The sequence below is a fragment of the Chanodichthys erythropterus genome, chromosome 14 (assembly GCF_024489055.1).
Source record: "Chanodichthys erythropterus isolate Z2021 chromosome 14, ASM2448905v1, whole genome shotgun sequence".
Lineage (NCBI taxonomy): Eukaryota > Metazoa > Chordata > Actinopteri > Cypriniformes > Xenocyprididae > Chanodichthys > Chanodichthys erythropterus.
Window position 1 is genome coordinate 16,297,683 of NC_090234.1, and position 14,595 is coordinate 16,312,277.

The window sequence follows — 14,595 nt, forward strand, 5'->3', positions numbered from 1 at the left end:
TTGCGGAAGCTCAAATGTGCTGCGTAACACGAGAATGAACCTCATTGGTTCTTGCGGAAGCTCAAACGTGCTGCGTAACACGAGAATGAGCCTCATTGGTTCTTGCTGAAGCTCAGATGTGCTGCGTAACACGAGAATGAACCTCATCGGTTCTTGTTGAAGCTCAAACGTGCTGCGTAACACGAGATCGAACCTCATTGGTTCTTGCTGAAGCTCAATCGTGCTGCGTAACACGAGAATGAACCTCACTGGTTCTTGTTGAAGCTCAAACGTGCTGCGTAACACGAGAATGAACCTCTTTGGTTCTTGCTGAAGCTCAAACGTGCTGCGTAACACGAGAATGAACCTCACTGGTTCTTGTTGAAGCTCAAACGTGCTGCGTAACACGAGAATGAACCTCATTGGTTCTTGTTGAAGCTCAAACGTGCTGCGTAACATGAGAATGAACCTCATTGGTTCTTGCTGAAGCTCAGATGTGTTGCGTAACACGAGAATGAACCTCATTGGTTCTTGCTGAAGCTCAGATGTGCTGCGTAACACGAGAATGAACCTCATTGGTTCTTGCTGAAGCTCAGATGTGCTGCGTAACACGAGAATGAACCTCATTGGTTCTTGCTGAAGCTCAAACGTGCTGCGTAACACGAGAATGAACCTCACTGGTTCTTGTTGAAGCTCAAACGTGCTGCGTAACACGAGAATGAACCTCATTGGTTGTTGATGAAGCTCAATCGTGTTGCATAACACGAGAAAGAACCTCACTTGTTCTTGCAGAAGCTCAATCGTGCTGCGTAACACGAGAATGAACCTCATCGGTTCTTGTTGAAGCTCAAACGTGCTGCGTAACACGAGAATGAACCTCATTGGTTCTTGCTGAAGCTCAATCGTGCTGCGTAACAGAGAATGAACCTCATCGGTTCTTGCGGAAGCTCAGATGTGCTGCGTAACACGAGAATGAACCTCATTGGTTCTTGCGGAAGCTCAAATGTGCTGCGTAACACGAGAATGAACCTCATCGGTTCTTGTTGAAGCTCAATCGTGCTGCGTAACACGAGAATGAACCTCATCGGTTCTTGTTGAAGCTCAATCGTGCTGCGTAACACGAGAATGAACCTCATTGGTTCTTGTTGAAGCTCAAACGTGCTGCGTAACACGAGAATGAACCTCACTGGTTCTTGTTGAAGCTCAATCGTGCTGCGTAACACGAGAATGAACCTCATCGGTTCTTGCTGAAGCTCAAACGTGCTGCGTAACACGAGAATGAACCTCATCGGTTCTTGCTGAAGCTCAAACATGATGCGTAACACAAGAATGAACCTCATTGGTTCTTGTTGAAGCTCAAACGTGATGCGTAACACGAGAATTAACCTTATTGGTTCTTGCTGAAGCTCAAACGTGCTGCGTAACACGAGAATGAACCTCATTGGTTCTTGCTGAAGCTCAAACGTGCTGCGTAACAGAGAATGAACCTCATTGGTTCTTGTTGAAGCTCAAACGTGATGCGTAACAGAGAATGAACCTCATTGGTTCTTGCTGAAGCTCAATCGTGATGCGTAACAGAGAATGAACCTCATTGGTTCTTGCTTAAGCTCAATCGTGATGCGTGACAGAGAATGAACCTCACTGGTTCTTGCTGAAGCTCAAACGTGCTGCGTAACACATGATAATTTTTTTTTTTCATTAAAAAAAATGCAGCCTTGGTGAGCAAAAGGAACTTTTAAATTAACTTAATGACCCCAAAATTTTGAACATTAGTATCACGTGCATACCAAGGTATATGAATATGTGTATGTGTATGCCACCAAAGGGTTTGCATCTAACAGTCACTGGCTTTTCATCGTGTTTCCTTTGCTAAAAATAGTTCAAGGAATTCACCTCAGCAGGTTGATTTGAATGTCAGTAATTTACGATTATGAGCTACATTTCACATCTTAATGTAGACGTAAACTCTCTCTGAAGCTGTGCCGAAAGAGCAGCACTTTCTAAAGGAGGAAACGGACGTCCTCTGGGACTCACTGCACTGTGGGTCATCCGCAGACATCTGGTGCACATAAACTTCTAATTATTTTTTAATGACGGAATCAAAGTGGATGAGTGTCTCAAAACATAAAAGACCTCAGAGAGGTGACGAGAGCTCAAATTTAAGGAGGGGAAAGTGCTGAAGATCATCAGAAATGATTGACATGGTGGAGAAAACTGCCTTCCTAAAGCAATCTCTCACAGAAAAGCTTGGTTTATTGGTTCTTAATTGATCCGTATTTATTTCAGAAGTGGTCACTTTTTAGGGCTTATTGTTTGCTTTATGAAAGGAAAAAAGTTACCCTGTCCGTACCTCATCTGGAAAGTTTCTCAGTGTTGAAGAAGAATTAGGTTGTGGGTGATTGGTTGAGAAAAAAAAAAAAAAAAAGAAATTACTTGATTACATTTCATCCCTAAAATGAAAGGGGGAAAAATAATAAAAATGTATTCGGCAAAAAAAAGATGCCCGTTTTAGATAAGTGCACATTTTTGCACTGTGGCCTTATTGTAATGACATTCAAGTATATTTTCCACCTAAATTCCCATCCCTGTAAGGCATCTAAACCTTGGGTATACTTTTTTTTTATGCGTAGTTTGGAGCAGTCTCTCACCATGAGTTACAACCCACGAAAATACCTTTGTGCGAACTCTAGCATGAAAGAATACAATTTGCATGAGCTTGCATGAGCTCCGGTCTGGGCCCTGTCCCGAATGGCACACTTCATGTGCACTTTCGGTCTAGTGGACTTACAATGGCTGCCGCATGCACATGTGTTAGTAGTGTGTCCCATTTGTTAATTTTAGGTCTCGCGAGTGCCCCCTTTGCGGTCGATGGCCTCTCTCAGTGTACACTTTTGCTGAGACCGCACTAGTGCGTGCTCCGAAGCAGAAATCTTCCCGACAGTGAAAGCAAAATTATGTCACGAAAGTGTGGACTCGTAGGAAGACCACGATTGTTTAGGCTGCGATTTGGGACAGGGCCCTGTTCTGTTTATGCAGGTTTTCTTTGACTATTGACGCCCCCAGGGCTCGGTTGCCACCTTGTGGTTAAATTAATTATTGCAAAAAAATTAAATGCGCATGTGCGACTTGCACGTACAAAGTTTACAAAAATCCGGCCATGCACGTATAATACGTACATACTCTTCTGATGCTGACCCTCGTGAACAAGTAAACAGTGAAGTATTCTTTGGGCCCAAGGGTACATTTACACAACAATAATGTACTAAAAATGGAAATGTTTTTCCTTTGCATTTTTCACGTACAGGTGACAACCTTGTCAAAACGGTCCCCATTCACACAGATCCGTGAAAACGACTTAAAACACTGTAAAATGACAAAAAATGCATGCCAGACAAGTAGTTGGCGATATCACTACATAATACGCATGACGTCACCATTTTCACAAGATTTTGTAGTTTACACGGTGGTGATAATGGTATCGTTTTCAAAAACGACCCCCAAAATGTTCAAAAATCATTTTTAGGCCCCCAAAACACAGTTGTCGTGTAAATGAATGGCCAAAACACATAAAAAGTTTCCAGTTCCTAAATGTTCCACATTTGGATTTTCTTTGTAATTCTCATTATTCTCAATAGTGATTCTCATTGTTGTAATTAGGTAATATTATGAAAGCAATGTCTGAATGGACATGTTCTTGATAGGTTTTGGTGTTTTGGACAACAATTTAAGTATATTGACTGCAGCTTCCCAAACACTGGACGTGTCAGAAATGCATCTTTCTAGAAATAATAACTGATGCTTTTCAGGTGAACTGCTCCTGAATGTCTTATTATGAAGTTAAACGCCGGCTCATGTGCGCTTCAGCTTCTTAATAGTTAGCGGCATGAGGCCAGATGTTTTACGTTTACTGATGATGGATATTTTCTCAAGCCCCCTTCAGACAGTGTGATGACGATCAATATCAAATCTCAGTGATGAATTTTCCTTTCAAAGGGCCATTTTCTATTTTCTGCAACCAATTTCAAGCTAGTGTTTTCCCTGGAGACATTCTCTGGGAAACGGTATTTCCCATCTTCCTCCTCATATACCCGCAATTCAGTGCTTTAAAGTAATGAGAAAAATGTTTTGTGCCAATTGTCATTAGTTTTAAAGGAACGGTTCACCAAAAAATTGTAACAAAATAGTTAATATAGACTAATTTTTATGATTTTTTTTTTGCTAATTTTTTAAGCTTGTCATGTGGTCACTATGAAATGTTGCTGTGTGATTGTTCAGAATGTTTCCTTTTGTGTTCCTTTTGGAACAACATGAGGGTGAGTAAAAAAAATAAAATAAATATTTGTTTGACCTGCCAGCCTTTCTATTTTTAAAACTAGGCTCTCATTCTTGTAAATATTAAGTCAGTAATAATGCTAATGATCAGGGCTTGACATTAACACCCACCAATTTTATATATAATATATACATTTTTCAGTTGTAGTCTTTTAAAAAGGCATCTAAAATAATAAACTACACTATACACTATAAACTACACTATACTATACAAAAATATTGATTTTTCAATACAAAGAGATACTGAAATATCTGAAATGCTTCCAATACTGATTTTCCACAGAAGAAAGACCAGCTGGGCTTTCTCTCTCTCTCTCTCTCATCTTTCCGACAGCGAGTTGACACACAAACCCGCCTCTTACTCACTGGTTTCATTTGCCACGGATGAATATTGTTGGTGTTACAGGACTTGAATTTTGGCATATTGCACATAATTGTACTCATTCCTGCAGATTTTGTGTTCACACCCAATGTGCGCACACATAAAACCACCTCTCAGTACTTAATTCAGTTATTTTTCGCTGCTTTTCTTGCTTAAACAATCAAATACACACAAAATAATGTAAAAAATGCTAAGTATTCATGTAAACACAGTCAGTTATGTTTTAAGTGAACATAAACAGTTGAGAAAGAAAACGCATGTGTAACAGTATAATGGATCCGTGCATCAGGTCTTAAAGTGACAGCAGCCTAATGACAAATTATGAGATAATATTAAAAATATCTATATGCCAGGTTTCCCCATGGTATCGATGTCAAAATTGTGGCCAGTGAAAATGCTGAGTGGCTAGTAACTTTGGAAAACTACTAGCCACAGTGGCTGGAGAGCAAAAAAGTTAATGTTGAGCCCTGCTAATCATATTAATAATTGTGTAAACTTCTTTTCATTATATAAATACTTCACCTACAAGAGTTTAATATGCACATAAAAAAATTATGGGGTGGTCCTTTCCATTTCTTTGTAATTATTTGTGAAATTTATTAGCAATTTCAGAGTGAAAATTACTTCAAAGGAAATCCTATTGCAATTTTTTTTTGCTCAGTGTAACTGTAGCTCTCTGCCTCACCTGTCCGCTGCAGCATGTGTGTTGATGTTGAGGATGATGCTGATGAAGAATGGGTGAAGTGCGAGGCCGATGGGTTGACGCTGTCGCTGCTGTCTCCACTCTCAGTGCTTGAGATCTCCTCCTCCTCCGACTCCCTCAGTGACGAGCAGGGCGACGCCCCCTCCACCTCCTCAAACTTCCTCTTCAGAATCCCACTCATGTCTGCACCAGAGAGAGAGAGACAAGAGAGAGTTCCTGAAGTAAAAATTCCTTTTATTTTCTCCATAGGAGATACATTTTAATGATATATTGTGTTATTTCAGTGATAACTGGATTTTGAGGATGCATATTTCTGGAGAAGCCACAAGTCAGTGTGTGCATCTGAAATCGCACACTTCTCTACTATATAGTAGGTGAAAAACAGTATGTGACAAAAGTACAGTATTCATACAAGAGTAGGCAAAAAGTACCCGGATGACCTACTACTTCTGACGAGGTGTGCATATGATGGACACTTTACTATCTCATGAGGCCACGGGAGAGGATTTGTGAATGGCAGTGAAGCGACGCAACTGACACTTGTAGGTCACATGATAATGACAACATGGCGGATGTAGTACGTCCAGATGACATTCATACTTTTGAGATTGTACCTTTTTAACGGTCGCAAAGTAATTACTTATTCAAAATAAGTACCTACTCAAGAGAGTATTTACTCTACCCATAATCCTGGAAAGAGATCCACTAATCGCCGTCACTGATCAAATCGCTGTTATCTTGACAATGTAAATGCCTGTCCACTCCCATAAACCATTGCAAATGATGGAATTAAAGGTGCGTTCACGCGGCCTCGTAATTCCTGTAGCTACGATATTCCTGCTTGTAAAAAGCATTCACGTCCTCGTAGAGCTCGTAATTACAGCTTGTAAGCTGGGAGTTTTCTGAAATATGATAGTGGTGCCATGGAAACGCATAATTCCCAGTCCAAGGACCAAAAGGACGTGAGCAGCTCTGAATATAATGTCACGTGTTGTCATTTCAAGAATCCGGTAAATACGAGGTGACGTGAATGCAGCACAAGTCTCCCCGAACTCCCCTATTTTTAATCATATATTTTATTCATTTTAATTATATTTTTATTGCAGAATATGTATATACAGTGTGTGTATATATTATATATATATATATAGCTCTGGAAAAAATTAACTTAATTTTTTCCAGAGCTGTATATATAATGCAAATATATAAGCAATTTACTTATATATTTATATTTTTTCAAATGCATATTCCAAATGCATAAATGTGTGTATATTTATATATACAGTATACACACACACATATATTTTACATTTACTGTATTTATGCATTTAGCAGACACTTTTTTCCAACGCAATATATTATTTGATCTTTTTTTTTTTTTTTTTTACATTGTAACATAATTTCTGATTCACTTCCATCACTCACTATGCTTCACAGGATGAGCATTCCCTCATGAAAGACTTTTTTCTGTTTTCAAACTCTTCTTTTGCTTCAAACAAAACATTGTAATATAACTCGTCTCAGAACGCAGGCCAGTGAAAAAGTGGTCAGCCGTTGTTGCTCTATATCAAGCTTCCATTCACTCCGATCCTCAAAGCACTCAATTAGTGATAAGCGTTAGAGCACACATCCTCCTCTTCTTTCCTGTCCTCCTCCTCGCCGCCATTGATCACCAGGCCTCACAGGACCGCAGATGGAAGCAGAGGGAAAAAAAAACTTCTAATTGAATTCTACCTCAACCTTCCAGGAAGTCAATTTTGTCTGTGTTTGATAGAGTGTCTTCAGGAAAGAAAACAAACGGGAAACTTGAGATGAGTTTTCAGAGTTGCACTCATAAACCAGCTACCTCAGATTCAGGAATTTATTAATCATAGTACAAGGACACAGCATGACTCAAAATAAAATGAAATCAGACTCAAAGGCATCAATTGGAAAGAAATGTTCGGTAGACTTTTGTAAAAATAAGTTGGATCTTCAGAACTTTTTTTTTTTTTATTTTTAAATCAGTCATTTTACAATGACGTGAAGTACCCAAAGAGAAATTGAATCATTCCAATTAATATTAGCCTGAAGGATGTTTATGGTTGCCAAGCAACATGATGCATTAATATAGAATGTGCGTCAGGGATGTGTGTTTACAATGTCTTTAAATACATCTTGTGTAACACCATATAGCAACCATATAGCAACGCCCTGGCAACCATCCCCAACACCGCAGCATAGGTAATTTTTTCTACCCAAGCCTTTTGGGTGGTTATTTTTCCAGTGTTTGGGTAGTTTGTGTTACCCAGCTCCCGGGTCAGACGTAACAACCCAGTGTTTGGGTAGTTTTTGTGTTGCCCAGCTCCCGGGTCAGACATAACAACCCAGTGTTTGGGTAGTTTTTGTGTTGCCCAGCTCCCGGGTCAGACATAACAACCCAGTGTTTGGGTAGTTTTTGTGTTGCCCAGCTCCCGGTCAGACGTAACAACCCAGTGTTTAGGTAGTTTTTTGTGTTACCCAGCTCCCGGGTCAGACGTAACAACCCAGTGTTTGGGTAGTTTTTGTGTTACCCAGCTCCCGGGTCAGACGTAACAACCCAGTGTTTAGGTAGTTTTTTGTGTTAAGCCAGCTCCCGGTCAGATGTAACAACCCAGTGTTTGGGTAATTTTTGTGTTACCCAGCTCCCGGGTCAGACGTAACAACCCAGTGTTTGGGTAGTTTTTGTGTTACCCAGCTGCTGGGTCAGACGTAACAACCCAGTGCTTGGGTAGTTTTTGTGTTACCCAGCTCCTGGGTCAGACGTAACGACCCGGTGTTTGGGTAGTTTTTGTGTTACCCAGCTCCTGGGTCAGACGTAATGACCCGGTGTTTGGGTAGTTTTTGTGTTACCCAGCTCCTGGGTCAGACGTAATGACCCGGTGTTTGGGTAGTTTTTGTGTTACCCAGCTCCTGGGTCAGACGTAATGACCCGGTGTTTGGGTAGTTTTTGTGTTACCCAGCTGCTGGGTCAGACGTAACAACCCAGTGCTTGGGTAGTTTTTGTGTTACCCAGCTCCTGGGTCAGACGTAACGACCCGGTGTTTGGGTAGTTTTTGTGTTACCCAGCTCCTGGGTCAGACGTAATGACCCGGTGTTTGGGTAGTTTTTGTGTTACCCAGCTCCTGGGTCAGACGTAACGACCCGGTGTTTGGGTAGTTTTTGTGTTACCCAGCTCCTGGGTCAGACGTAACGACCCGGTGTTTAGGTAGTTTTTTGTGTTACCCAGCTCCCGGTCAGACGTAACAACCCAGTGTTTGGGTAGTTTTTGTGTTACCCAGCTCCCGGGTCAGACGTAACAACCCAGTGTTTAGGTAGTTTTTTGTGTTAAGCCAGCTCCCGGTCAGATGTAACAACCCAGTGTTTGGGTAATTTTTGTGTTACCCAGCTCCCGGGTCAGACGTAACAACCCAGTGTTTGGGTAGTTTTTGTGTTACCCAGCTGCTGGGTCAGACGTAACAACCCAGTGCTTGGGTAGTTTTTGTGTTACCCAGCTCCTGGGTCAGACGTAACGACCCGGTGTTTGGGTAGTTTTTGTGTTACCCAGCTCCTGGGTCAGACGTAATGACCCGGTGTTTGGGTAGTTTTTGTGTTACCCAGCTCCTGGGTCAGACGTAACGACCCGGTGTTTGGGTAGTGTTTGTGTTACCCAGCTCCTGGGTCAGACGTAATGACCCGGTGTTTGGGTAGTTTTTGTGTTACCCAGCTCCTGGGTCAGACGTAACGACCCGGTGTTTGGGTAGTTTTTATGTTACCCAGCTCCTTGGTCAGACGTAACGACCCGGTGTTTGGGTAGTTTTTGTGGTACCCAGCTCCCGGGTCAGACGTAACAACCCAGTGTTTAGGTAGTTTTTTGTGTTAAGCCAGCTCCCGGGTCAGACGTAACAACCCAGTGTTTGGGTAGTTTTTTGTGTTAAGCCAGCTCCCGGTCAGATGTAACAACCCAGTGTTTGGGTAGTTTTTGTGGTACCCAGCTCCCGGTCAGATGTAACAACCCAGTGTTTAGGTAGTTTTTTTGTGTTAAGCCAGCTCCCCGGTCAGACGCAACGACCCGGTGTTTGGGTAGTTTTTGTGTTACCCAGCTCCCGGGTCAGACGCAACGACCCCGTGTTTGGGTAGTTTTTGTGTTACCCAGCTCCTGGGTCAGACGCAACGACCCCGTGTTTGGGTAGTTTTTGTGTTACCCAGCTCCCGGGTCAGACGTAACAACCCAGTGTTTGGGTAGTTTTTGTGTTGCCCAGCTCCCGGGTCAGACGTAACAACCCAGTGTTTGGGTAGTTTTTGTGGTACCCAGCTCCCGGTCAGATGTAACAACCCAGTGTTTAGGTAGTTTTTTTGTGTTAAGCCAGCTCCCCGGTCAGACGCAACGACCCGGTGTTTGGGTAGTTTTTGTGTTACCCAGCTCCCGGGTCAGACGCAACGACCCCGTGTTTGGGTAGTTTTTGTGTTACCCAGCTCCTGGGTCAGACGCAACGACCCCGTGTTTGGGTAGTTTTTGTGTTACCCAGCTCCCGGGTCAGACGTAACAACCCAGTGTTTGGGTAGTTTTTGTGTTGCCCAGCTCCCGGGTCAGACGTAACAACCCAGTGTTTGGGTAGTTTTTGTGTTACCCAGCTCCCGGGTCAGACGTAACAACCCAGTGTTTGGGTAGTTTTTGTGTTGCCCAGCTCCCGGGTCAGACGTAACAATCCAGTGTTTGGGTAGTTTTTGTGTTACCCAGCTCCCAGGTCAGACGTAACGACCCAGTGCTTGGGTAGTTTTTGTGTTACCCAGCACCTTGGTCAGACGTAACGACCCAGTGTTTGGGTAGTTTTTGTGTTGCCCAGCTCCCGGGTCAGACATAACAACCCAGTGTTTGGGTAGTTTTTGTGTTGCCCAGCTCCCGGGTCAGACGTAACAACCCAGTGTTTGGGTAGTTTTTGTGTTGCCCAGCTCCCGGGTCAGACGTAACAACCCAGTGTTTGGGTAGTTTTTGTGTTACCCAGCTCCCGGGTCAGACGTAACAACCCAGTGTTTGGGTAGTTTTTGTGTTGCCCAGCTCCCGGGTCAGACGTAACAATCCAGTGTTTGGGTAGTTTTTGTGTTACCCAGCTCCCAGGTCAGACGTAACGACCCAGTGCTTGGGTAGTTTTTGTGTTACCCAGCACCTTGGTCAGACGTAACGACCCAGTGTTTGGGTAGTTTTTGTGTTGCCCAGCTCCCGGGTCAGACATAACAACCCAGTGTTTGGGTAGTTTTTGTGTTGCCCAGCTCCCGGGTCAGACGTAACAACCCAGTGTTTGGGTAGTTTTTGTGTTACCCAGCACCTTGGTCAGACGTAACGACCCAGTGTTTAGGTAGTTTTTTGTGTTACCCAGCTCCCGGTCAGACGTAACAACCCAGTGTTTGGGTAGTTTTTGTGTTACCCAGCTCCCGGGTCAGACGTAACAACCCAGTGTTTAGGTAGTTTTTTGTGTTAAGCCAGCTCCCGGTCAGATGTAACAACCCAGTGTTTGGGTAATTTTTGTGTTACCCAGCTCCCGGGTCAGACGTAACAACCCAGTGTTTGGGTAGTTTTTGTGTTACCCAGCTGCTGGGTCAGACGTAACAACCCAGTGCTTGGGTAGTTTTTGTGTTACCCAGCTCCTGGGTCAGACGTAACGACCCGGTGTTTGGGTAGTTTTTGTGTTACCCAGCTCCTGGGTCAGACGTAATGACCCGGTGTTTGGGTAGTTTTTGTGTTACCCAGCTCCTGGGTCAGACGTAATGACCCGGTGTTTGGGTAGTTTTTGTGTTACCCAGCTCCTGGGTCAGACGTAATGACCCGGTGTTTGGGTAGTTTTTGTGTTACCCAGCTCCTGGGTCAGACGTAATGACCCGGTGTTTGGGTAGTTTTTGTGTTACCCAGCTCCTGGGTCAGACGTAACGACCCGGTGTTTGGGTAGTTTTTATGTTACCCAGCTCCTTGGTCAGACGTAACGACCCGGTGTTTGGGTAGTTTTTGTGTTACCCAGCTCCTGGGTCAGACGTAACGACCCGGTGTTTGGGTAGTTTTTATGTTACCCAGCTCCTTGGTCAGACGTAACGACCCGGTGTTTGGGTAGTTTTTGTGGTACCCAGCTCCCGGGTCAGACGTAACAACCCAGTGTTTAGGTAGTTTTTTGTGTTAAGCCAGCTCCCGGTCAGATGTAACAACCCAGTGTTTGGGTAGTTTTTGTGGTACCCAGCTCCCGGTCAGATGTAACAACCCAGTGTTTAGGTAGTTTTTTTGTGTTAAGCCAGCTCCCCGGTCAGACGCAACGACCCCGTGTTTGGGTAGTTTTTGTGTTACCCAGCTCCTGGGTCAGACGCAACGACCCCGTGTTTGGGTAGTTTTTGTGTTACCCAGCTCCCGGGTCAGACGTAACAACCCAGTGTTTGGGTAGTTTTTGTGTTGCCCAGCTCCCGGGTCAGACGTAACAACCCAGTGTTTGGGTAGTTTTTGTGTTACCCAGCTCCCGGGTCAGACGTAACAACCCAGTGTTTGGGTAGTTTTTGTGTTACCCAGCTCCCGGGTCAGACGTAACAACCCAGTGTTTGGGTAGTTTTTGTGTTGCCCAGCTCCCGGGTCAGACGTAACAATCCAGTGTTTGGGTAGTTTTTGTGTTGCCCAGCTCCCGGGTCAGACGTAATGACCCAGTGCTTGGGTAGTATTTGTGTTGCCCAGCTCCCAGGTCAGACGTAACGACCCAGTGCTTGGGTAGTATTTGTGTTACCCAGCTCCCGGGTCAGACGTAACAACCCAGTGTTTGGGTAGTTTTTGTGTTGCCCAGCTCCCGGGTCAGACGTAACAATCCAGTGTTTGGGTAGTTTTTGTGTTACCCAGCTCCCAGGTCAGACGTAACGACCCAGTGCTTGGGTAGCATTTGTGTTACCCAGCTCCCGGGTCAGACGTAACAACTCAAGGGTTGAGTTATTTATTATTGAGGGCTTTTTACGCCCTCTTCAGGAGAGAGCAGTGCAGCTCCATCAATTTGGTGCATGTCTTCAGTAAAATACAGGTTTGTGTACATTTTATTTTATCTAAAAATGTGTTATTGTTCTGCATGTCGTTTAACAAAGCAACATAAACGGGGCGTGATGCGAGTCACCTAAACGAGTGTCGCGTCGGTCTTTTAGCATGATGGAAACGCCTGATGCCTTGCATAAAATTGTATCATTTTATTCAAAAAGATACATAATATAAATACTTAGGATGTTAAAATATGATCTCAGAACTGTACACTGATTATTTATGGACAGGTTATGGAGTCAGTCACAGCATTTTTCGGCTACGAGTGAAACGCAGGCGGCGGTCTGAAGTTAGCAGTTTCCCCATCGAACACGAGTCATCTCCGGCATGAGATCCAGCCCTGCTATGGTGGAAACAGGACAACAGAGACTAGTCAATCACACTTGAATTGCTTCTAAATGTTAAATGTTCAACGAGATTAAATGAAGGCAATATGTATTAAAAATGTTATAAAATATGCTATACTATAAAATATGATTGAAAACAAAGGAATTATCATGCAAACTAGTAGTTGTGTGGAGTATTTAATAAAAAGTTTAGAGGATTTAAGTTAATCCGTAAACATTAATTCATGAATGAAGTCAAAAAGAAATAAGCTAGTATTATAGTAAAAATGAAGTATGAATTAAAAATGAAAAATGAATTGAGAGTGCGAGTTTTACTTTCTTTAGAAAATGCAAAATTTAAGATTTTTTGCTCTTGCATGTAATAAACCTGTTCTTGTTTTGTTTAACCTGTTTGATTGGACAGATTTCACACGCTGCAGCAGCACATCCTGACAGTATCTTTTCCCTCCCGTCTCCTGCTTATTTCTGCAGCTACAGTTGAGGCAGAAATAAGAAGAGTGAAACACACACACACACACACACAACGCAGAAAGGAGGACACCAGAGAGAAGAAGACTGGCTGGCAGCCTCATTACTGAAGGAGGGAATGTGTTGTTTCACACTGCAAGTCTCACAGAGCCGTCGGGTGTCTGAAGCCCCAGCAGAGCGGCGGATGAACTGGGGGTTCGGAGGTACGGGAACACTAAAATCTGATGATGATGACAAGATGCTCCATCCTCAAAAACACAACTATAAATTATACAATTATTTATATGATAGGAATATATACATTTTGCATCCTCATATAATTGTACCTTCAAGTTTATCCTAATTGGACTTTTCGGACTATAGAGGTATTTCTGTCACCTTTTGAAAATTTTCCCCTTCAGTGTATACCGTTAAAAGCAGGGTTTAGACCGATGACAATCCAGGGTTGAGTACAATGTGAAAAGAGCTAGAGTGGACTATTTATATAATATTTTTTTTCACATCATAAAGCAATTGTGCTAGATTTCTAATCCGGTACTGAATAGAGAACCCAATAAAATCCCTTTGGGTTCAGAAAGGGTCAGAATCTGCAGCAGGATAGAGTCTTGCATGACACTAGAACGCTGTTCCAGCTCGTTCCGGCCCAGTTTAACCCCTGGGCAAGACCAGCCTCGGCCCGCGGGCTCCATGGGTCTCAGCTGAGGCCTATTGTTCCTCTGTATGTGTGTGTGTGTGTGTGTGTGTGTGTGTGTGTGGTGAAAACAGCAGCTGGAGAGCCTCCAAACCACAGCAGCGCTGCGGAATGTGTCTCCTTCCCATAAGGACAGAACACGGCTCTGTTCTCTACAGACACACTGAAAGCACCTACTCTGAACCTGAGCAACAGAACCCCCTGAAAACTCTACTACAGTATGTACTACAAGGCTACATGCTAGATACCTTTAAGGCGGCATCCCAGTAATCGTCTTGAAACTATTTGATTCCGTTAGGCAATGTTCCCACCAGGGTTATTATTATAGTTTACTAAAAACATAAAAAATGTCCGTTAGTTGAAATAAAATAAATGTTAAATGTGCATTGTGTAATTTTTAGAGGCATCTAGCGGTGAGGTTGCGAATTGCAACCAACGGCTCAGTCCACTGCTCGACGCTCCCTTTCGAAGCACATAGAGAAGCTACGGTGGCCGACACAGGACAAATATGTCATCATCTGAGACAGCAGTTTGTCCGTTTAGGGCTACTGTAGAAACATGGTGGTGCATAATGGCAACTTTGATGTAAAGGGACCCGCGGTATATGAAGATAGAAATGGCTCATAAATACATTATTATAACATT

The 14,595-nt window shown here is 43.3% G+C and overlaps 1 protein-coding gene across 2 annotated transcripts in view; it reads right to left on the bottom strand.

The window, feature by feature from the left end:
• Nucleotides 1–14,595, bottom strand: part of csrnp3 (cysteine-serine-rich nuclear protein 3) — an 85,932-nt gene that overhangs the window by 17,294 nt on the left and 54,043 nt on the right. For both annotated transcript variants that reach the window (XM_067410139.1, XM_067410140.1), the window contains one exon: nt 5,379–5,579. In XM_067410139.1, coding sequence (XP_067266240.1) covers nt 5,379–5,577 — 199 coding nt within the window. In that variant the 5' untranslated portion in view covers nt 5,578–5,579. The remainder of the gene's footprint in view (nt 1–5,378; nt 5,580–14,595) is intronic.